At 34.7% G+C, this 26,098-nt stretch overlaps 1 protein-coding gene across 7 annotated transcripts in view; it reads right to left on the bottom strand.

The window, feature by feature from the left end:
- LOC123680110 (rho GTPase-activating protein 100F) overlaps nucleotides 1-26,098 on the bottom strand; it is a 174,707-nt gene that overhangs the window by 48,550 nt on the left and 100,059 nt on the right. For 5 of the 7 annotated variants that reach the window (XR_006747485.1, XM_045617809.1, XM_045617807.1 and 2 more), the window contains exon 3: nucleotides 5,870-5,998. Coding sequence is in view for 6 of the 7 variants with exons in the window: in XM_045617809.1 (XP_045473765.1) it covers nucleotides 5,870-5,998 (129 nt within the window). In the remaining variant the exon portion in view is untranslated. Of the gene's footprint in view, nucleotides 1-5,869; nucleotides 5,999-18,565; nucleotides 18,702-26,098 lie in introns of those variants that run through there. The other 2 variants (XM_045617813.1, XM_045617812.1) reach the window with 2 other exon arrangements.

Below are 26,098 nucleotides of genomic sequence, written 5' to 3' on the forward strand. Positions count from 1 at the left end.
AAGGACGAGAAAACAGCATATTAATAGATCTAAAAAAGACAAAGATCATGATAATCTCGAAGGCTAATAATATAACAGCCAGCTAAGGGGCCAGGGGTTAAATGCTTTTCATACATAATCTGTTCTTTTATATGGGGCACTCAAATCCGCAAGTGTGAGGCGGCGAATCGAATCATTTGAAATGTGGGCTTTTTGTAGAATACTCAAGATTTATTTTGATCAGTATCAATTGCACCAATTAATCATGCAGGGCCAAATAGAGGTAAAACAGAAACTAGGAACAAGACCACGTTCCTTGATGAACAATAAAAGAGACTGAACAAGGATGAATGTCCAAATATTGATTCACAAGAAAGGGGCGAAATTGTCAAGGCTGCCGCCAATATTCACTAAACTATTCACTCGGAGAAGAAGAAGTATTTCAGGCAGAAACGCTCGCCTTGCGTGAAACACAATTGCTAAAAAATGAGAATTTACATAGTATTTGACAGAATCACAATCATACTAATTATATTAGAACCTGAGTCTCCTTCAATTCGATAAAAATCTGCAAGCTGTAAAATGTCACTCAACGAACTGAGAGAAAGTAATCAAGTAAACTCATCATTTCAATTTACTTGACACTGAGTTATGATCTCACTATTAGTGTAAAGTTTTCATACTATACACATTATTTTATTATTCAACCCAAGACCGCATATCTTCAAAAATGAATCAATAGAATGCAAGATATTCGAAGTCCAGGAACTGCAAATGTGCTCATGTGTTATGAGTTTTGGTCATAACGATCAAGGAAAATGAAGATTATACCCAAATTTCATCCTAATGACCAAAAAATCGAATCACTAGACCCTAATCACCTGCTATCCAGCCTTCTCAATAGCAACAGTGTTCGGCATGGAGCCAACGCCTAGAAATCAGGACATCAGCAATCTTTAATATTGAAGAAGAGTGATCCGGAAGAACTAGGAAAAATATAGAATATAAGAAGATATAACCAAATTTTCAGAAGATATTTGAGCTCGCAAGGAGCACATTTCTGAGTGAAAGTATTGTATTTTCGAAGACACAGCATGGAAGAGGTACAAACATCTACCGGGAGATTGAAAAGTAATTTGACAAACTTCAGGAGGTGATTCCTCATAATATTCTATTATGGATTGTTCAAATGAATATATGTCCGGAAACGTTTCGTTTTCAAAAAACAAGGTGTTAAAGTTTTATTTTTAATTTCGTTTTTTTCTAAATAACTTTTGACATTCTGACCTTAATTAAAACGAAATTGGCATTGAGAGGTTTTTTGAGGTGTCAAATTCTGACCTGATATTATTATTGCTCTCATTCGTAGGGGATGCCACCTGCACCTCTTTTTATTTTATGGAGATTTATAACTTTTTTGAGCGTTCCTTTAGCATTTTTCAGTAAAATAATCGATTCCACTATCATATTCATAAAGCTGGAAGTCGAACCAATATTCAAAACTATAGACCCATCTCTCTCATTTCAAACTTTGGTAAAATTATTGAAAAAATCATTAAAACACGGATGACGCAGTTTCTAGAAAAACATGAAATTATCGCAGAAAGTCAACATGGGTTCAGAAAAGGCAAATCAACAAGGGATGCCATATTCGAGTTGACAGATGGGATCTATAAGTTGTTGGATCAAAAGAGGGCCGCATTATGCATATTTATTGACCTGGCAAAGGCATTTGATACTGTCTCTCATGAAAAGCTGCTCAGAAAATTGTACGTGTGTGGGTTTCGAGGTAAATCATACGACCTGTTTGAGAGTTATTTAAAAAACAGGAAGCAAATAGTAGAAATAGAAGGGTATCAAAGCAAATCTAGGTCTGTGACATTTGGAGTACCCCAGGGCACCGTTCTCGGACCTGTCCTCTTCTTGGTGTACATGAACAGCCTTTTGTTGATGCGACAGAATGGAAAAATCATCAGTTTTGCGGATGATACTGCGATCCTCTACACGAACGGCACTTGGAAGGGGCTAAAGCGGATGGTAGAGGTGGAGTTTAAAAAAATTAAAAACTGGTTCAAATACAATAAACTGACACTTAACATAGAGAAAACAAAGTACATTACGTTCGTGTCTTACAGATCTGGCGCTCCCAATTTTGGATGTCTGCGAGTTGATGAGGAAACTTGTATACCGGAAGCAACGGAGATCAAATACTTGGGTATTACCATTGATCAAAATCTGAGATGGGATAAACATATCAACAACGTTGTTAAGAAACTAAGAGGCCTATTGTATAAATTCAGATATCTAAAAAAATATCTAGACATTCCCCACTTACGACAACTATACTTTTCGCTGGTGCAGTCTCAGTTAACATATGGTATAATAGGATGGGGAGGCGCGTATGACGCCCACATGAATAAAGTCGAAACTCTGCAGAAGTGGATTTTGAAAATTATGTATGGTAAACCACTGATCTTCCCAAGCAATGAGATCTATCAATTATCAGGAATGCTGGAACCTTATCAATTATTCACAATGGAAATTCTTACAAACATTTTCAGCGGAAAGCTTCCTGTTAATTTGAGGAACCATCCCTATTCAACAAGAGAAAAGACGTCACAGTTTGAGAGTTCCATAGCCTCTAAAAGAGTTGGCCAGCGAAGTGGTGCATACTTGGCTCCACGAATATATGCAACATTACCAGAGAACATCAGAAAAATAAAGAATTTTAGTACTTTCAAGAAGCAGACAAAGCAGTGGATATTCGAGACAGGCAGAGAAGTCAATTTCAGAATAATAAATAGCTCATAGACGAGATAGTGAAAAATGATGGAAATGGAAGAGACATAGCACCGGATGTGACAGACATTACTCCCGACAGTGACACTTTACTCCCGATCAAGACGTTTAACCTGGCAATGAAGATTATTTAAGAAATTTAGAATGATTTTTGTTTTAGGTTGTAGGATTAGTACTAAGTTGAATCATCACGAACAGACATAATATGTCTCTGTGATTATTGTTTATTCAAAACCTAAGGTCGAATAAATTATTTATTATATTATTATTATATCTACGTAAAAAAGCTACCCTTGTTGGAAGTCGCTATAAGCAACCGTTTTCTAGATATTTGGACTTGAAATTTTAAATTCTGGTAATCAATGCATGTTGAAGTTATTAACATTATTTTGCACTTTTCACAGAAATGTTTATGAAATGAATTTGACGTAAGTTAGTGGTTTAATTTTTTTGTATTGTATTTTTCTCATTTGAAGAGGGTATTACTTTTGGGTACATCCATGTATGACTTGAACACCTTCCATCTTGGAAACGAAGTGTTTTCGAACATTTAATTATAAGAATATTAGAATATTGTGAGGAATCAATTCAGTTTGTCAGAGTACTTTTGAATGGCCCTGTATATTCGATTTCACTAAGGCAATAGTGGACTTAATTGAAGAAGGCAAGCTAGCTCTACCAATTTTCTTGGACCTCCTAAAGCATATATGATTTTGTATATCTCGAACAGTTGTTGAAGAGGCTACATACTCGTAGAATAATTGTGAAAGATTATACTTAGAATACGAAAGGATATAAATAGTTAAAATACAGAAGCGAGGAAGAACTGTAATATCATCAGATTTAACAAATGAAAAAGGACTTGCACAGGGCAGTGTACGGATACCTCTATTATTTCTAGTGTTTTCAAACGGTTTGAAAGATATTGTAGGAGATGAAAAGTGAATGGTTGGTCTACTTTTTAGATGACACAAACTCTTTCGTAGGGGCTGGGGAAGGAAAGAGTTTGATCAATCTGATTTTTTCAAGAGAGCTCCAAAGAGTGCGATTTGAATCAATTGTTATTGAGGACCTCGTTTAAAATTTGAAGTGGATTGATTAGCGAAAAACAGAGGAAAAAATCATCAAATATTTTCGTGATCTGAAAATTAAAAATAATCCTCCTAAAGTTATTGAACATGCTCATATAATAACCGAAAGTTTACTACTTTAGGTACCAAAAAATATATGTACAGGGTGGGCAAATTTCGAAGTTTTAGCACTACAACTTTTAAACCAGAGGAGATAGACTAAATCTGATACCCCATTCTCGGTCTCTTTTTCTGAGAAACTAACAAGGGTAGTATACATTTTTGGCCACCTTCTTTTGTTTTCGAGTTATGAGCGAAAATTGGAAAAATGGCGATATCGAAAAACATTTATATCTCCGCTAATATTGATGATAGAGCTCTGAAATTAAAACATTATACAGGCACTTTTTTACGTAGAATCCAGTGGCGTGCTCGTATTTTCGAAAGGGTTTTTAATTACGAAGTTATGACCCAAAGCAGTGTTCTTCCGTCAATCTGATTATTTCTATGTTTTTCACTAATTTCTACAAAATTCGAATCTAGATATGTTTTATAAATTTTTCATCTAAAAATTGATTTGGAAATAACGAAAAGATCCACAAGGTCGAATGTTTCGATCGAAAGAGTTGTATGGGGATCGATGTATCAGAAGATTATTTACATAGGTCTCCAGAATGAATACGCACAAGTACCAATACATTCTGAATACCATATGAAACAACGCATATATGATTGAACTCAACAATTTAATTACGAAGGGAACAAACAAGAAATAATATTCAACCTAATAATGACAACATCTTCTCGATATTTCGCACAGAATCCAATAGATGAATATTTGAAACTGTGTTCAAGCTACCTAGGAAATTTTTCCGAGATCATTTATATTTTTCGAAACTATATTTATAAAATAAATCAAGATTCGAATTATGTAGAAATTAGTAAAAAGCATAGAAATAATCCAATTGACGGAAGGACACTGTTCTGGTTATAGAAAGCTCAATTTTTCTGTGCTCATCAATAGTTGAAACCATAGAAATATTGAGACTCTTAGGTGAAAAAAGGTTTTTGACCATTTTCTGTTATTTATTTCAATACAAACCATACCATGTTATATATTTTTGAAATCAGGAAAAATGAAGCTTTCAGAAAATGGCAAGGAAATCTAGTGTTTCTATTTAAAAAAACATAACTTTGGGTCATAGCTTCGTAATTAAAAACCCTTTCGAAAATACGAGCACGCCACTGGATTCTACGTAAAAACGTGCCTGTATAATGTTTTAATTTCAGAGCTTTATCATCAATATTAGTGGAGATATAAATGTTTTTCGATATCGCCATTTTTCCAATTTTCGCTTATAACTCGAAAACAAAAGAAGGTGGCCAAAAATGAATACTACCCTTGTTAGTTTCTCAGGAAAAGAGACCGAGAATGGTGTATCAGATTTTGTCTATCTCCTCTGGTTCAAAAGTTGTAGTGCTAAAACATCGAAATTTGCCCACCCTGTACATGAAAAATATACTCATTTCATTAGCTGGAAAAAAACAAAAAAGACCTATTCTCTCGAAAAACGTCTTCCTAGCATAATTTCACGATTTGAAGTTGAAATTGCTGAAGGACTCATTGAAAATATAATACGAAATCAGATGAATAGAGTAAATACGTATAGTAGGTCTTTTCAATAACTAGTTCTGTGCGGCTGTATTGAACAAGCTCTCAACCACAAATACTCCACATACAAACATAACTAAATCTTCTTTCATGTTAAAAGAATTCTTCACAAAATATCTCCGCTCCGGTTTTCAATTTCAATAGTTATCACTATGAATATAAGTGTCATTGTAAAATAGATATTGACGTTTGAGATAATTTTTTCATTCCGATTGTTGCTTGTTGCTTGAAAAATTAAACGTTTTCTGAACTGAAACGACTGTTGGGTCAACAGTCGTGGAGAAAGTATAGTAAGTACTATCATACTTTCAAGCATGCAATCATTGACTATAAAAATTCGAACACTCACTTTTCGAAAGTCTCCCTGTATAACCATTGGGGGTGGATGATTGGACCGATTGTTGGGGGCGACCGCCGAGCTAACAGGTGGAGCTCGTAGCGGGGAAGCTGTAAAGTCCAATGTCTCTCGTCCATTATCCTGAAAATATCAATGTATCAGAAGATTTTTACAATATATGTATGGCATGGCTGATGATTGATGAATATGAGAGTAAAGTAAAACAAAATGCAAAATTTCGTTCTCATCTGACTCATAGTTCCCAAATTATCAGAAAAACTATATAACGGATGATATATAACTCTAAGTTGGCATTACTGTTCAAGATGGCGACCGATTTAACAGCTGTCAAGTGATTTATTCTCAGTTTGGTTTGGCAATTCATAAAAAATAGACTCGCGCCTGAACAACGCTTGCAAATAGTGCAATTTTATTTCGAAAATAATGGTTCTGTGCGGAATACGTATCGCGCACTACGTCCATTTTATTTTGTTTAGCGATGAAGCGCACTTCTGGCTGAATGGCTACGTCAACAAACAAAACTGCCGCATTTGAAGTGAAGCTAATCCTCAAGTGTATGTCGAAACACCGTTAAATCCAGAAAAACTGACTGTTTGGTGCGCTTTATGGGCTGGTGGAATCATTGGTCCGAACTTCTTCAAAAACAATGATGGCCAGAACGTTACAGTCAATGGTGATCGGTATAGAGCCATGATTACTAACTTTTTCATTCCTGAATTGAACAACCATGATGTCCTGGAGCTGTGGTTCCAACAAGACGGCGCAACATGTCACACAACTCGTGCCACAATCGATTTATTGAAAGACACGTTTGGTGATCGCCTAATTTCGCGTTTTGGACCTGTGAATTGGCTTCCAAGATCTTGTGATTTAACACCGCTAGACTAATTTCTGTGGGGCTATGTAAAGTCATTGGTCTATGCGGATAAGCCACAAACCCTTGACCATTTGGAAGACAACATTCGCCGTGTTATTGCCGATATACGACCACAAATGTTGGAAAACTTCATCGAAAACCCCAATATGCAAATTTTCAGCTCAAAATTATGGTTAGTATTCCATAAACGTCTAATAGGCCATCCCGGTGAATCACCCTGTATGCACATCGGCAAAATTAGGTGAACGAACAAAAACTGAACGAATCTAAACGAAGTTTGTACCTCATTTGGCCGATTTTAGCTTGATTCCTAGGAAACATAATTCTTCGATATGTTGGCCTCATTTACTTTTTTTTTAATCACATGTTATATTCAAAACACCTTGATGGAGTAATGACAGAAGTGAATTTTCGCACTCAGATGTTACCTCATCTTTTCTCAACATTTTTATTTTTTTTATTGCAGCAATTCATTTGTGACCGTCATTGGACAAGAAATCAATGTTTTGAATTGCAATTCACTCAAAGTTTATTTAATAATTATTAATAATTATTTAATAATTTAATTGATACACTGAACCAAATGTGTACATAAATTCCATGAATAGTTTATAGTATTGATTAATTATTTTTAAGCGATGAACAGGAACAATACAATGAAAAATCATATTGATGAAATATTTTCATTGTATCAAAGAAAAACTTTTCTCAAATCAATGAAATCTTCATTATTATCATTATCAGTTCAGGTGATTATTCGATCGGTTTGTACTTTGTATCAATAATATATTACTTGTCCGAAGTAGAATCTACAACTTTATATCTTCAATGAAAAAAGTTCTTCTATTCAATGAATATTTAGTCGGAACAACGAACACTCAACAACAATTCCAGAATCTCGATATCGATGAATTCATAATATCAATGATACCTTATGAAATGAAATTTCATTAAATAAATGAAATTTCATTCAATTAATGTGTATCAATGAAATCAAGTGGGTAATTGACTTTCTTCAATGAAAAACTATTCAGTTGAGTTATTTCTTTGAAAATTAAGAAATCGCAATTTCTAAAAAAGGGAATAAATGTACAAAAAAAAGGGACAACACTTAAATTACTCTACAGGGTATTCTAAATAAGATCTTCCTTTTTATTATTTATGTTCTCCCCTGTATCTAACAAAAAAACTGAGGACGACATTCGAACAGTAACGTTGCCGGGAATCAAAATTAAATTTAAAAAATTGCTAAAATAGGCCATAGGGTTCAGGAAAAAATGAACTACAAACTTCGTAGGGATTTTGTCCTTCAGTAGAAGGAAAAATTATTAAATTTTGCCATAGTGTATAGATTCGAACCTATCCTGCAAATTTCAAGTCCCTTGGTTTTCCCATTCATTATGTTTTAACGGTCGGACGGATGGACATAATTGAATTCGACCACATATTGATCATCGGTGATTTGAAACAATTTTCAGCCCAAAAGTTGAAAACACATGTGATCCATCGATGTATAACGCTCTGTTTAGGAAAGCAGCGCTCAAAAAGGAGTAGGCTTGTTCTCCCAAGAAAAAATACTTTGATACAAAAGTTACCCAATGGTATGGAAAAAACATGAGGAAAGTCTCGAGGTGATGTTAAAAGCTTTTGAACGCTCAGTCATTCATAGTCCTGACTTCGAGTCAGTGCTTTCCTCGTTTTTTTTTATATTCTGCTTGAATTTTGTGGGACTCTGACGATTAACACGATTCTGATTAAACACAAAATTATGCACGAAGTTTGGAATCAATATTCCATATAAACGAAACTAAGCAAAATTTCAACACGGTCGAAATCTGAAAAACCTAAATATTATTTTTTTTTACGATATCCAGTTTGAGTTTTATAAGGTTATGTTGACGCTATCCACACGAAGTTTGAAATGGGCATTAGGAATAGTGTTTTGTCGACAGCATGCAGTTTTAAACACCTATAATGTTACTGACTATTAAAATGTTCTCAAAGATAGGAAATATAGGTCCAAGTCACTTTTATCTCAAAAGAAAACATCTGCATAAGACCTATCCTTCTAACCACATTTAAGAATCGCCATATAACTGTTGGAAAAGAATTCACATCAGAAATTCATGGCAATTGCTCACGCAATCCGCAAAGGGCTAATAAATTTATCGCTGAATTGATAAGTTCACAGTTGATTGAATCATTTTAGTAAACAGGGTGTTCCACTTTAAACTTGGCAAACATATACAGTCGTGTAGATGACACCTGAGAATCATTTTTGACTTATGGTACCTCATTTTCCAAGCATAAGCAAGATACAGGGTTTTCAACGTCATTTATGAGCAATATTCTATTGAGTGTGGTCAGTTATATATCACCTTTAAATTCACGATTTCTGGTTCCATCAGAGTATCTTTGTGTGCTCATTTCAGAAAAGGTGAAAACTCTGGAAAAAATTCAAAATGGTGGTAAACCTGCAACGTTTGAGATTTTTTTCTCGGTTGCCAAATTGAATTTCATTTTCTGAATGGACTCAGTTCTCTAAGAATTTTTGTGGAAACATATTTTCATAAATCGAACAAAAAGTCCGCAATTTTAAATCTCACCGCTCATTTTCCTTCGCTAACAATAACTATTTCCTAATTTGATTGATTGCATTATATCCTGACATCTTTCCACTTTCCTTTGTATCGCCAAAATCAATTACTGGCTCTCGTTCGAAAAAGGCCATAATAAGAAGCATTTGTAATTCTTAAATGGAAATACTAAAGGCTTTATTCATTGAAGCTGAAGAAGATAAAGCAAAACAAACACTAATCAAAATTCGTTTCAGAGAAATCGATGACCTCAGGGAATATTCCAATAAATAGTATAATTTGTGCCATTGTAAATACGGAAGTGATAATTCAAGCATCATACGCTTCAGATCGAACAATTAATCATGTTTCTCCTTCTAATTCTGAAGTTGATCCTCCGAATACCATAATTTCGGCCACAAGTGTTGTTAAAGGACTTGTACGATTCTATCGAGGTCGGCATATAACTGCTTAATGATGAGGGATGGAATCTGTTATGGAACAGAAAACACCTTGAACTGAACATTTGGAGAACATCAGAAGTGTACAGCAGAATAGAACTGGTCCAAGAGCCGATCTCTGTGTCGCCGCACTTGTGACTTTCTCTTTTTAGGTAGAAAAAACGCCACCAACTCTCACTCTGAATATCCTGTCATCAAATAATGTTTTAATTCAAGAGTACAAGCTCTCCAGAATTTCGATATGCTCAAGCTTACAGATGAGATAAGGACAAGGAACTCTACCGGAAGATTCAACGTAGTCCAAGTATATCACGTATATAATCGCTGTATCGCCCTCGAAGGCAACTATGTTGAATAATAAAATCGAATTTTGCAAAAAAAATATGTTTTACTATAGTAGACCGGAGACTTTTCAATTGGCCTGTTAAGTGAATGATGAGCATTGATTCTTTTCTACATTTTCTAAATTGAAAACGGCAGACATTCTTCTAGCAAAGTATTCCAAGATATGGGCTGTTGAAGCTTCCCTCTAGAGTGTAGAACTAACATATCTTGTTAAAGATATAAATGGTGTTGTTTTTAAAATAAATAATTTAATAAAGTATAACGAAAATATTTCTGATTATTGCTTCAATTTTCTTCAAGTAACATGCGAAATATCTCCTTCAGGCAATACAATCGTCCCTGCCGTACGTGGGATTTCAAAGGACCTCTGAGCCTAAATGATACGGCACCTGTTTTCCGGTAGCGTAGGGAGGGTATTGCAGACACAGCTTTCAGGAAACGATCACTCGATTAAGTAGATTCCGTTGTGATCGTCGAAAAGCGAAAACAACATTTGGTACGAAACAGATATTTCAGTTTTGGCCCATTGAGGTTGAATTTCATTTATTGGAGATTCGTGCTGGTTATATTCGTATAATTAGTTACAGTTTTTTTGCTTCACCAAATTTAATTGATATAACTGAAATAATTATCTTCTCTTCATTTAGTTACTCCCAATTGTATTTGTGAATGGCTAAAACTGAAATGAAGTGTCCAATCTCAGAGACAATTTACAAAAGTTTCGAGTATAAGCTGAACACTTATTGAGAGTTGATCATAATTCTGTTCGAAAAATTGAGAGGCTGTTGATGTGATGGTTCCCTATAATGAATTTAATTTATCATTGAAAACTATTTCGGAAAAGCTGAAGAAGAATAAGAGGATGCGGGAAACTGAAGATGAAGAGTTACAATATAAAGATATGGATGAAGAGAAGATGAAATCAGAAGGAAACTGAGGTTGAAGAAGAAGATGCTCGGAGAATCTAGAACTTTGAAACCAAGCCAAAAACAGTAGAAAATATTATTGCTAGAGATTACCAGGACCATGAACAACTAAGGGTTATCGATGACGAGTATATTTATTTCGAAAAAAAAAAAGAACTTGCTCATCGATATTGGACTATTCATGAGTGGCCTAATGGTATTTTGTTTTCGAAAATAATAATGGTAGCCAGCCCATGGAGTACTATCTTAATGGAGAAGCAAATTGCCACTAGTTGGAGTAAGATAAGATTGGATAAGTTGGATGTCGTTGGAAGTAGAAGTAGTTATGTACTAGAAGAATCTAGAAACTTTGTATCCCCTTTGCCTGGTCTGAACCGCATCAAACAAAAGAGCAAACTATTTACAATACAATGAGTGTGTAAAAATGGATCGCGAAATGAAAGCTCTTATTGGAAATAACACGAAAATAGTATAATCAGACAAGAAGTGCTTAATGTTGGGGACACGTTAAAGATTTCACTCCCTTGATATCTGGAGATTCTTCCCGAAACTAAGGTAAGATCTAGGACAAAACGAAGTACCATCCACTCAGACAACCCCAGAAACTAACATGAAACCAGGAAGTGACACGAAAGTAAACTTGAAATTACGAAATGTGGGCGTACTCCATATTGAAGTGTTTGAGTAGAATGATCGTCTTGAATTCATTTTATGAATTTTGTTTTGTTTTTTCAATTATTGTAATTTTATTTCAATTTGATTTTCACCTGAGATGACAAAATACAATATTTGTCACATATTCAAATAATGTGAAAGAACATAATACCACCATTGAATATCGTTTCTATATATAGTAGGTAGAACAGGAGTGAGACCATTTCTTAAATAAGAAGATATTTTTCTGAAGATTTTTGCACCTGTCCATGAATTCGTTCACTGAAAGTGCCTCAATCACGGCTGACGAAAGTCTATTTCAAGCTACAAATACCCTGTTGGGTAGGAAGTACTATCTCGTAATAGACCGGAACCTCTCCCTTCAGATTGTGTCCACACAAACGGGTATCAGAATTTATGCAAGATAAACTTGACAAATTGGTGAAGAATACACGCACATGCAGAACTCTGTAGGTCGTAATTAAATCACCTCTCTAGCGACTTGACAAAGAGGTGAGATGCATCATAAGAAATATGCCTCCTTACGCCAAATGGAAGACTGTTGGCTCTCCGCTGAATGAATTCTAAAAGATTCGTATGACGAATTAGTACAGCAGCTCATCACAGGACATATTCCACCTATTCTGGGATCCAAATATCCAAAAGAAAAAACTATATATTCATAACTTTGGTGGTATTGGCATCAATATGTTCAGACCAAGACAAGCCCTCAGTTATGGTAAACTTCTAGATCGGAGTGAGATGAAACTGATTTACTTGTGAGGTGATACAAGTGGAAAGGATGTTTTGGTTTTTTTTACCAATGTGCAGGCCTTTAGTTTTATCCAGGTCCTAGTTCTGGGTTGTATAGGTATGTTTCATCGGTGAAACCAATATCCTAAGTGATATTTAAAACACCATTCTACCATTCAGTCGCCAGTCACCTGTATATCCCATGCATCAATCAATACTTAGAAAAGTTCTAATAAGTTTTTGGCCTCGTTAAATCTAGCGCATAAGATAATAACAGCATTAGATGACAATAAGGGTGCTCTCTCGACTGTTCGAAGGCTTTCGATTCACCGAGTCACAGTCCTGCTACATGCTGAGTTATCCTATTTGGGACTAGATGAGAATTCTTGCAATTTCTTAGTGGAAAACTCGTATGCTCCTTGAATGCTGTCAATCAGTTTCAGTAATTTCTACATAGCAGATTTTTGTCTACTTAGTGTGACCACAAAAAATTATCCTAAAAATGAGGCTAATACGATATAATTCTGTAGAAAAAATCTCAACATGAAGAAATAACATATGCAATTCCGTACTGCCAAAAGGCAGTGCAAACCTATCCATCAGCTAATACCATTAATGGATAATTTTCTAATATAAGACCTTCATTAACGATTTGCATTAAATCGAATACACCATCCGCAGTAATAAAATTTATAGAGTCTACAACATTGATTCTGGTTGAAATTTCCCCCATTATGTTTTTCAAGTACCGTTGCAGTTTGGATGTAGTATTAGGTGGCAGATGTAAAATATATGTTCGTGATAGGTAGATATATGTTTATTTATATTCAAATAAACATAAACAAGCCACAGAAATAATAACATACAATAATTTTCTGTACGTGACTAAAAATAAAATTCATTCTACAAAACTAAATGCATCAATTTTACAATCAATCCAAAAAAATTTAAGAATCTATTATTACATACAAAAACTTTACGCAACAAAAATTTGTCATTTTGGGGTGTTATTCCGTATATATATATATATATTTTTTTTTTAATTCACCGACAAGCGGGATGGATCTAAGACAACCGGGTCACCACAGCGACCAAGGTTGTACTCAGGAGCTAGTAAGAAATCTTCTGACTGTCCGCGTGGTACCCATATATACACTTATAAATATATCATCTGTCGCCAATCTAGAATTATGAAAAAAAAAGAAAATTTTAAAAATATTTTCAATTTGACCTATTGATGCTTTTCGGGTCAATATTAATTCAGGTTGATGATATTCACCATGAAATTCCTCGCCCCATCAATCATCCATTGTTTGACTCTGCTTTTGAAGTTTCTATAGGTTTTTATATCCAGTTATTTAGGGAGTGTGGAGTACAATTTTGGAGCCACATAATTGCATGACCTCTGACCTATTATCTTTCTGCAGTTGAATGATCCAAAATTTTCTCTTCCTTTTTTGTGCAATACTCATATTCAATTTCTTTAATGGAAATTTTACCTTGAAAAATAAATACTTATGAATATTTTCAATGCTTTTTCGATGTTGTCGGACGTCAAGTATCCCAGAAATCTTAAATAATTCATCCCCAAAAAGGTAAGTGATTCTCCCTTAAGTATTTTCAACATCCCTCTTTGGATAACCTCAAGACTCCTCAAACCGAGAACTCTATAGTTGTGACTGTACCAAAGCATAATAGTCCATATTAAGGGATTTAATACTTTTCATATTTTTTTTTAGATATTTGCTTTTAAAGAATATATCATAACTCTTAATTTTCTGATCAAGTCTTTTAAATCTTCATCCCATCTAAAGTTTCGGGAAATTTTCACTCCAAGATAATTTATGCGTGTTGCTTCGGGTATTTCAGTACATTCGTTGATATTGATTTGATCCATTGCAAGAAGTCGAGTGATGTAAGATAATGGTAAATATTTAGTTTTTCCGATATTCAGTGTTAACTGGTTGTAATCAAGTTCTAGAAAATCAGTCCTTGCTTTTTGCTCAAGTTCTGCTCAGTATAGTCAGCATGATAGGGATGTCCTTTGGATGTGCAGGGCAGTTGTCAATAAAAAGAATAACTTTGCTTTTCTGCCTACCCAACTGCTAAATCCAGTTTTCGAAAAGATCTCCTAGCTATCATTCAAGAACGAGAGCCATCTAGCTGCTGCGAAACGGGAGCGTCTCAACGAAGATTTACTGTAGGGTTGATACTAGGGGAGGTTTGATACACGTTCAAATTTTCCGCCTTGGTTCTTCAAAAAAGGCGTAATCGCGTGCAGTGACTCTATGGGTGTGGAAATAGTGTCAGTTGAAATCCAGCAACGATCGCGTCACTAACAAGAGTTTTTAGGCTCAAAGTGAGTTTTCTACATATTCCATATAAGAATTTGCATAACAAACGTATAGTAAGGCTTTATCTCTTTATCTACAAAAACCAACGAAATTCATTACTTTCTTCTTGATGCGCATTTCACTTAGAACATAGGCGCCAGTAGTACAGATCTTCAATCGAATATCATAATATGTTCACGTCCTATATTTTCTAAATTTGTCTTCTAGGGAGGTTTGATACAGTAAATCTCACCTCTTAAGACTAGTTTTAAACAGAAATGCAAAAACAAAAAGAGTGTGTTTGACGACTTGTATCCTGAGTACGAAAATGAAGAAGATCAATTTTCTGATGAACGCCGAAAATAATGAATTGCAGTAGATGCAAGCTGGATCATGATCTTCATCAGAAAATGGAGTGCCATTCAGCCTGTGCAAGATGCAGTAGTAAAATAAAAAATGTGTACTTGCGAATTATGTAGGAATTGGGTAGTATTATGATAATGAAAGATTAATTTCTTATTATTGCTTATTTCTTATTGTATCAAACCTTCCTCTAAGTGTATCGAGCCTCCTATGTATAGGGTTGACGTTAATTTAGCATCCATCAAAATGGCCAAACGCACCAAGAAGGTCGGAATTGTAGGAAAATATGGAACCCGTTATGGTGCTTCCCTGCGTAAAATAGTGAAAAAAATGGAAATCACCCAACATAGCAAATATTCCTGTTCATCCTGTGGAAAGGATGCTATGAAGAGGTCAGTTGTAGGAATTTGGTCTTGCAAGAGGTGTAAAAAGATAGTTGCTAGAGTTGCATGGGTATACTCTACTACCGCAGCAGACACAGTCAGATCAGCAGTAATACGTCTTAAGGATGTCAAAGAACAATAATTTTTTCAAATAAATAGGGAGGTTTGAGACACTTCGCACCGACAATTGCAAGAAATCATAATCAAGGTTGAAATTTCCATTTTCAGTTATTAAATATTGATAAACGTTTAAGCGAAGTCCTTAAATTTCACTGTGACATAAATGAATTGGGAAATGTTAAACACAAATTTTTTATTAACAATTTTGTAAAAAATATATCAACCCTTCCCAGTCTCCCCTATAAAGAAATCATCGTTCCCACCTCAAACAAAAATTACAGCCAGCCTTATAAGCCATCAGGCGTGTAAAGCAAATCATCAATCACCAAATAACCCTTCAGACCTGCCATGTATTATTACAATCGCGCATGGTCTACGGCCTACAAATATAGGGTAATTCAAGTCATATACATGAAATTCTCGTAGCCCAAGAAAGGAGCTGTTGGAGAAATAGACGGAGTGAATGTTAGAACTCATAATAAGATTAGTGATTAAAGGTAGGATAAAATAAGTGTATATAGTTCCTTCGGGAATTATTGACATTCCGGACGGCTGTGGAAAATCGAAATTAAGATGGTAATGGCTCATTCAGTAATATTTCGATTGGCAGAATTCGAGTTGGTATCGGAAATATCATTTACAGAAGATACATAATTTAAATTTTTTGTTGTTTGTTATTAGTTCCCAAATGAGTAAACAAAAAATTAAATTAATTCGTATTTTTTTTACAGAATTTGTATAAAATATATCTATACAAATTAATGTATCAACCACTCGCAATTAAATTACATTATAATAATAATAATAATTTCTTTATTTGATCCTTCATGTACATAACAATTAGGTGTAGATCATGTCAAAACAATGACAATAAACCTAAAAAAACAATAATTTACAACTTCATTAAAGTTCACTGAAATCTTTATCATTCAAGAACTGATTAATTGAATAATAACATTTTTTTATTAAAAAATCTTTAGTGATTTTTTTTGAATATTTTTACATCTAGTTTTGAAAACAGTTGGTAACCTATTCCATATTGATATAATAGAATAAGTGATATTTTTTTGTACAAAGGTAAAATTAGGTTTTTCATTAATCAACAACAAATTGAAAATGATTTCCTGCAAAATGCTTCAAGCAGTTGGTATAGTTGAATCACTGTCATTTCAATCACTTTTTATACTTAGCCACACTATTCAAATTATCAATAAGTTTTTTGTTTGCTTCTTCAGTTTAGGTGACACAGCTAAAATGATCCTGACATAATATAGCACGTTGAGATAGGATTAAAAATCCTTCTTGAATTTTAGTTTTGTTGATTATGAAGTTGAATCATAAAAAAATTTCAACTGAAAATTTTCCTTTCTTATTCTTCAAGCAACCCTCACTCCAAAATTAAAAGATTTTCCATAATATCACCTCACCTGAGGATGGTTTGAATCAGACGCATACTCATTTATATGTCTCATCCTAATTTGATGTTTTTTTTTTTTAAGGAATGACTAGTGTGAAAATTAGTTTCCCTCTTTCAGTATCGTAATGAGTTCGTTACAGTTCTGAAAACAGTACTGTAATTTCAGCATTGTTTTCAGTTATATTTCTCGTTTTGTGGTTGTCTACACAGACGTCAGACTTCCAATCCTATCAATTCAGATCTCCCCGTACCTACTGATAGTTTATGAGCTCTTATGATGACAAAGAACTCAAATCTTTATGACAATTTTCTGTACGAGTTTTTTTTAAATTTAGGAACTTTTAAAAATTTCAATATTCACATATCTTCAAATATATTCTATTGGAAGTGGGAAGCAAATATGGAGTATATTTCTATCGTCAAATGTAAGAAGAAAAAGGATACCTACATTACTAATTTGAAACTAAGAGATTCTCCTCGAGTTAAATGTCATGTAAACTAATATTGCAAAAAAATTTCTTTCGAATACCAATTCAATACACGAAATTAACTATAAGCAAGCCAATAAATGCCAAAACAATATCAGACTATGATATATTTGATCAATTCGAACAAGGTGAATATGCTATTATCGGGTATTTGAAATAATAGGCTCGATTCGATATAATAATGAGAAAACCCATATAAATACATCAATTCATAGAAGAAATAATTGTCGCAAGATGATGTGGATTTCTAAAAAATTATGAAAAGTTTGTTCGATTCTGAAAATCAGAGGTAAATCTCAATGTGGCATAAGACTTTAAAAAAAGAAAGAACGTGGTTTTATGAGAAAGTATAAGATATATCTCGACTTTAAATCTCTTCACTAACAAGTGAATAAATTTCAATTACATGTTGACAGATACCTTCCTCCGCCCAAGTGGACTAATTAACGGAAATCCAGTCCTCATAACCTCACTCAGCAGGCTATAGCTCCATAACAATTCGGTATATTTCATAAGATTAATTTGTGCCAGTATATTTTATAATACACACACTGAAGTTTTAGAATGCTGTATTCGTATATTTCACAAGAAAATATTCAGAAGAATACTTTCCACTTAAATTCATAGAAATTAATGAAAATATTTCTCTATGAATGGTTATGAGGAATTATAAACGTTTTCTCAATTAATAACTACAATCAAATTTATAATTATCTACTATCTTTCTCTATGTACCTATATTATTAATTCTATGTATGTTAACAAAACTAAAAATCAAGAATTATTTAACAATTAAACCCGTTGCGAGCAAAAGTTCATTCAATTAGCCAGAATGTAATAATAATAAAAATTGGTAGAGTCATAGAGATGTACATGGATATAAACGGAATTTCCTTCCATACATAAATAGTATAATATAATGAACCTAACCAAGGCGCATATTTAGAACCGAAAAAACTAACATATTTTGACAGACATCCACCAATCTTACCCGACAGATATTCCAAGCAACCTTTTTCACACACGATTTCATTTACCTTTCTCGTAAAAAAACACCCCTTGCCATTTTTGTCACACATTAACCGAATCGGCTTTTCCTTCAGCCACCAACTTGAACCCTACTCCACTAGTGCTCCGCGTATTGATCGATTAGCGTGACGTCACGACACGTTAATACGCATGCGCTAGCAATCGACGTGACGTCATATCGGCGAACGTACGCAAGCGCCTTCGGTTTTTCTGTTCCGATTGGTGGAGGTTTCATTCGCGCCGAATTATCGTGCCGGTAGTAGACATGCGATTTTGGTCAATTAAAACCGGCGAAATATGTTTCATGCTGCTCTATGGTATCGAAAACGGAATGCTGGAGTACAATTCGTTGAAATAGTAATTTACGTAACAAGTCCGGAAAATAGGGTTTTTTTGGACGAATAGACAAAATTCCAGGACGAGCGTAAGCGAGTCCTGGAAGTCTGTGAGTCCAAAAAAACCATTTTCGGGCGTGTTGCGTACAATATTTTTTCGGCAACCATATAAAATAACACTATCGCTGCTGCTTTCCATATTTTATTGCGATTGCGATCAAAAAACATGCAAATTTTTGACAACTAATTTCATATGAACTGTCAGCCGTTATCTCGGTTGCTATGGATTCTATGATTCTTTTCCGGCCTAGTCCGGGAAGTACGTACTTTCCGGACTAGGCCGGGAAATGCTACTTTCTCAGAGAAAAAGCGTCCGGGAAGTGAGCACTTCCCGGACGGTTGCCGAAAAAATATATTCCCTTTATATTCCTCATGTGATTTTCTGCAAACCGATTGCTGTATCGTTTCGTCACAATATCCTTATTTTCGAGCCGGTAATGAACTCAAACGATTATGATCGTTCTTTCCGTTGTCGTGTGTAGGTATAAGCCCCGGTGCACACATCCGACATTTGCAGTTGCGACACCGTTGCGGTGTCGTACGCTAGTGTGCATGCTCCCATTTGATTATTTGTACCACAGCCCGCTTGATGGCAGTTACGACGTCGCAACGGCACGGCGGGTAGTGTGCATGCTCCCATTTGATTCTTTGTAACACAGGCCGCAAGTACGACACATCAACGGTGTCGTAACTACAAAAGTCGGATGTGTGCACCGGGCCTAAACGATAACTAGACCTAGAAATTTTCGGGTTTGGTTCGGATTTTGAATGCATGGACCTTAACGTTTGTTAATGGGCAAAATCCGATATAGACAGGCCCATCGAGAGGGGTGGGTGTTGGTCATTTACACTGAGCTAGTGATTCTTGGGAACCCGTAATATTCAGAATCCTGTGATATAGAAATATAGGGGAAATGCGGACAAAATGATATACTGTTTTGTTTTTCAATCAAATATTTTCAGTTATTGAAAAAATATTCCCATTTTGGTGCTAAATACTAACTTTGGTTAATTGTTTTTAAGTATTATAAGCTGAAAATTGAAATAAACTACAAAAATAAAAGAGATAAGAAATTATTTTGACTTCTAACAAAATCCATTTTGTTCGTATACTAAGGAGAAAATGATATACTAGTAATAGACATAACGACCAACATAATACTTGAATGCAAAGTTAGAAAATATGAAGGTTTTGGTTCTCGAGACAGTAGCATACAATGTATGAGCCCAGTGAAAACACTGCATGCAACGCAGCCACTGCTCACCAGGTATGAAACGAAAAAAAAAAACGTCATTGCAATAAATGCAGAAGCAGTCATCGACATCTTCATTTTTATTGTTAATTTGAAACGGTTCAGTGTCGAATTCTTCATTGTCAATGACTTTTTCATTTTTCAACGGCCTTGTTTTTTTTAACACAGGGTTTTTTTAACATTGAATAATGTTTCAGTAATTTCTTGTTTCTTCTTCTTGGGTAGAATGGTCGCAGCAGATTTAGCCTTGGTTTCGTCAAAATAAGGCGTTTACGTACATTTGCGAGCTTCTGGCTTTCTTATGCCTTGTCACTGAGGAAGTGGTGATAGAATTTCATTAGGAAAGGATATAGTATTTTTTACAAGATACATACCAGAATTTCACGTTATATCACGTATGGTACGTGCAGAATGAGTTCAAAACAACATTTAAATGAGCTCACGTGAAATCAATCAACAAAATTCCATATTATTTCCAAAAATATATTTTCTTGACATATATCGAACTAAATGACATACTTTGTCGTTTTGTCCATCAGGATAGTATGTCATTTTGTCCGATACATACTTTTTATGATATTGAAGCATCATTTCAAAACAAAACTAATATCCATCTTAAAACTTATACATATTATTACGTCTTAACATTACCAACAAGAATACTTTAAAAAAAAACAATTAATATCGTAATGACACTCTCCAGAAGCAATTCAGAAACCAAGTGAACAAAAAAAAATCAACCGACGTAAACACATTTGTAGCTATTGCACCAGTGAAACAGACAGTAGGATGTCAATTCCTTCGCAGGATTGCCATCATCACTAGCAGAAACTGAATCACTGTGAAACCCTGAGCTATACAGCACCACTTTTGAAAGAATTCAAAAGTTCATTTTGTCCGCATATGTGGTTTTGTCCGCATTTCCCCTACTCACACAAAAAAATCCTGAGTTAATGTTTCTAATATTTATTTTTCGTGGTGGCTAAGATGTCTAAAACTTCAAAAACCTTAAGGTTAAAGTGGCGACTTTTGAAAAGACTGGATTCTAATAATTCTAATAGTTAGTAGTCAGTTTTCACTTGATTTCCTGCATCGTTTCTTATGGCGCTGACGTCGTCTTATCGTCTGTCAATGTCGTTTTGAGGTTAATCCGAAGGAGATCAACTTTTGACAGAACAAATGAAAATTTCGAAATGATGCCGTTGATTGGTCAATTTTTTGAATAGCGCCATCTTGAGGAAGAAAGGAGAAAAGGGAACCATGCTGAGCTGAGTCGCCAGAATAATCTCAAACAAAATATAATCAGTTAACACACCAGTATTTTAGACATCTTAATCTTGGCCCTCCGTCTCCCCTTAAAATTATCTATCTTTGGGTATTATGATGTATTCAGTTATAGTATATCCAAAGTCACTTGGAGGGAGCCAGAATATTTCGATTGAACAAGAGTTGTCCAAGTTTCCAGAAATTCCTTTTGGGCGAGTGAATATATTGCCTAACAGTACTTTCAAATAAACTCCGGTATTTAGCGGATCGCAGTATCCACATCAAAGGGACATCTGGTCTAGTTCGAGTAACTTTGGATATACTATACTCAATTCGATGTTTAATATACAGAATCTGGGAACGGAAGGCACTAAAAATAGACAATTATGAAATAATTACAACACATGCGTGTTTAATATTTCCTTTTTGTCGGTACTGTGGAAATAAAAATCTGAAATACACACATCGGAAAAGTCTAAGGATATTTCAGTATATCTCGCATGGTAAATCGCATATTGCTTTTATCTCAAGTTTTTTGCAGACTATCAATTGAAATCATCATGCGGAATGAATTTTGGTTGTATACATATGCTAGCCAAGAAAATATGGGAGATATGATAAAAATAAAAAAAATGAATGTCGCAGTTAAAATTTCTGTATTTGATTTTAATCATTTCATGCATTCGTTAGATCGATTTTGGGTTATAACATCGACAATATTTTTCTATCAACTTCTTTTTATTATGGAACGACATCATTTAACTTTGGAAGAGATGAATCGAGTGGTTGGTTTACTTGAAGGGGGCATGAGACAAGTCGATGCAGCTGAGCGAATGGGTGTTTCACAAAGTGTTATAGGTCGTTTGTGGAGGCGTTTCAGAACAACTGGAAATCCTGCCGAAAATCATCCAGGACGTGGACGTTGTACAACTGCTATTCAAGACAGATTTTTGGTTTTGACCGCCCGAAGGCAACCCACTATAACGGCTCCTGAGTTGGTTATGGAATTTCAACGGGCTCATAATTTGACCATTGGGCGAGATACTGTGAGGAATCGTCTTCATGAAGCCGATCTTCATTCCCGACGGCCCATTAGGTGTCCACCACTTTCCAGAGGAAATCGCGCTGCAAGATTGAATTGGTGTCGTGAGTTTCAAAATTGGGGTGTCAATGAGTGGTCCACAGTTTTATTCACAGATGAATCAAGATTCGGATATCATCCAGATTCTCGTCGAATAAGACTATGGAGACGATCTGGTAATTTAGAACGCTTGAGACACGTCCAGGAAGTACACCGTTATAGAGGTGGTACAATTATGGTGTGGGGAGGAATTTCCATTGGACGTAGAACAGAGCTCGTTTTTCCTGATGGTTTTCTAAGAGCTCAGCAATATTAGGAAAATATTCTGCAACCAATTGTACAACCTTATGCAGAAGCTGTTGGTGAAAACTTCAATTTGATGCATGACAATGCTCGTCCCCATACCGCTCGTATTGTGACACAATGGTTGGATAATGAGGGAATTGATGTTTTGCCATGGCCAGCACAATCTCCGGACCTGAATCCGATAGAACATGTATGGGACATGCTTCAAAGAAGGATTACGCCAAATATGGGAAACGTCCAAAATGTTCTAGAATTCAGGGAGCTTCTGACAGCTGAATGGACAAATTTAAATCAGGAAGACCTAAACAATCTGATTTTGTCTATGAATCGTAGGTGTAGAGCCGTAATTAATCAACGAGGAGGCCACACATTGTATTAAATGCCAAACTTGAATTGATTTTCGATAAAAAATTACTAAGAATAATTACTGTTTTTCGCAATTTAGAGACTTCGATTTTTTTCAGTTTTTCACTTTTTCATTATAAAATTTCGGTTTATTTGAAGTATATAAACAATTATTGAATACATCTATACATAATTTCCTCGAATTTTCTTTCATTTAACTCAAAACCAATCATTTCGAAGAATATCCTTAGACTTTTCCGATGTGTGTATAATGCTGGTTTCAATAAAAAAAAGGCCTGCTTGCCAATAAGGCACGACTGTAAAATATATCTTATTTTGTTTTACTATCATAAAAATTATTCAGATATATTTGTTGGAGAATCGTAGGAATTAGACGAGTTGTTCTCGAACCAATTCCGAAGGGGCCTTTCTGTATTCAAAAATGATTTTGATTTGAAATATTCCAGTGACGTGCAATTTTTTTCTATCAAAAAATCAACAGTAATGAATAAACTTCAACACCCCTCATTTCGGAATACAAAGCATTTGCGAAAATAAGTTATATGACAACATGTCATTATTTTTTCAATGTAAAATCACCCCCGAAGTTTGTCGCACATATTCACTAAAACCATGTATATGTGATCGTACAAAGTAATAGTATTGAGACTGATTAGGAAGAAGAAAGTGCGGAAACAAGAAGTACCATCACGTGTTTAGCGCTACAAATTGTAACTAGTAGAAAATTTTTCATTGTAAGATCCCAAAACTCTTATAGAAACTACAAGATTCAAAATGATTCTTTAAAATTCCATTATGAGAAGTTTTTAACGGAAATACAGCCATTTGAAAAACCGCTGAATGTTTTCCATTGGACGGAAGGCAAAACATAGGAAAAATTAGGATAGTACCTCAGACGAAAAAAATCATCGAGAAGAGAAAGATGATTTTAAAATTATTACACTTTTCGTGATATCAGATTCTATCATCACTGAAGTCAGAGAATTTTGTTATCCAGGAGATAAATTCTCTCTTTTTCTTTCATCGAGCCAGTGCAATTTTTCCAAATATTTGTATTACTTTGCGAATATTTTATACATTGCCGGTATCGGTTGCAGTGGCGAACGAAATTTTTAGAGTTTTAACAAGATTAAAAAGTTATCACCGTTCTTGTTCCGCTCAATCGAGAGTTCCTAGACTATCGACTCTGTGTTAATAATCGGATTAGACCCGAAAAATTGATTTCGCCTCTATTATCGAATATTGAGCTTTTCAGGCCTTGGCTACAGCAAGACAATGCCAGAAAAGCTAATAGAATGCAAATAAAAAAATAGGTATAAGGATATTTTTTCAATCTATGATGCTCAGGTTTCCATTGAATATCGAATTGTGTGTAATAATCAGATGAATAGTACCTAACAAATTTGAACGAAAATCACCATATCTCGCTATTTGAAGGGTGAAAAAATGCAAGGACGATGAATTTGTAAAATACCGGCCCAAAATGGCGAAGGCGCCTGGACCCGTAGTTTGATTAGGCTCATTTTCACGGTTATAGTACAACAACCTATTCAATAGAATTTAAATTTTGCTTATGAATAAGGAATAATAAAGTCGAACATCTAGCATAATTTTGTGTTGATAGCATCATCAGAATAATTAAAATTTCAAAAAGAATTTCACTTATGTCAAGTCCGGAGCTTTTGAGCGCTCGTTAATTCTAGCAGCAATTGCACATTCGAACAGCATTTTATACCTTCATACAATTATATGGTCTCCGTATGAATGAATGAAGGCACGAAAACGTCAGTTCTTTCCACATTCGAAATTCTTCCTAGATTTTTAATGGTTCTGATGACGCAATCAGCACAAAATTCTACGACAAGCTTGAATTTGTTATTTCTTATATACATGCAACATTTCAACTCGGCTCAATGAAATATTAGATTTTTAACCCTAATTCTACTTGAATTTTCTACGGTTTTAGTGATGCTATCAACACAAAAGTTTTCATGACATGGTTATTCCATATATACGTGCAAAATTACAGCCCGATCAGATTCATAAATTTTTTTCGAATTTCCCACCTGTCCGTAAACACTATAACTGTCAAATAAAGGATCTAAAAATATGAGATGTTCAGAGTAGGTTCGGATCTCCAATGCCTCATGCATCAGTTAACGGACAAAATGCGACTAAAATACAATATGAAAATTCAATAAATGAAGATTTTGATTAAGATCACAAATGACAATTTTACATTTTGATCGCTGCACCAGAACAATAGAAAATTAAAAAAAATATTAAAAATAATTGACCAATATGTAGTAAATGGAAATCCATTATATTCCCAATAGATGGCTTTAGTTATCTGTATCTCGCGTTGTATAAGTCCGATAGGGTACCGCTAGTTGGCATAAGAAAGATGAAATTTCTTAGTATAAAAACTTTCCTGACAGTTTTGTGATTAATTAGGATAGCACCAGACACACTCATGGAGTTTTTCGTTGAGAAAAGTTTTGTGATTAGTTGACTCATTCTAGTCAAATATAGATACTCGCAGAGGGAAAATACGCTATATTTTACAGTTTTTCTTCGATAAAGGCGTTAATGCAAGCCAGGATGCTGAAAATGTAAATAATGTCTATGCTGTAACAGCCAATCTCGCGCAATTTTGGTCAATTGTCAAAAATGTCAATAAAATCATGGACATTGTCGAGTGCGACCGTCGGGCAAGTACTTTTTCGATTGCCCAAGAGCTAAATATTGCACAAAAACTGTTTGAAACTATTTGGAAAAGGCTGGTCTGAAGAAGAAGCTCAATGTATGGGTACCACACGAGTAAACGC

Source organism: Harmonia axyridis, chromosome 5 (genome assembly GCF_914767665.1).
Source record: "Harmonia axyridis chromosome 5, icHarAxyr1.1, whole genome shotgun sequence".
NCBI lineage: Eukaryota > Metazoa > Arthropoda > Insecta > Coleoptera > Coccinellidae > Harmonia > Harmonia axyridis.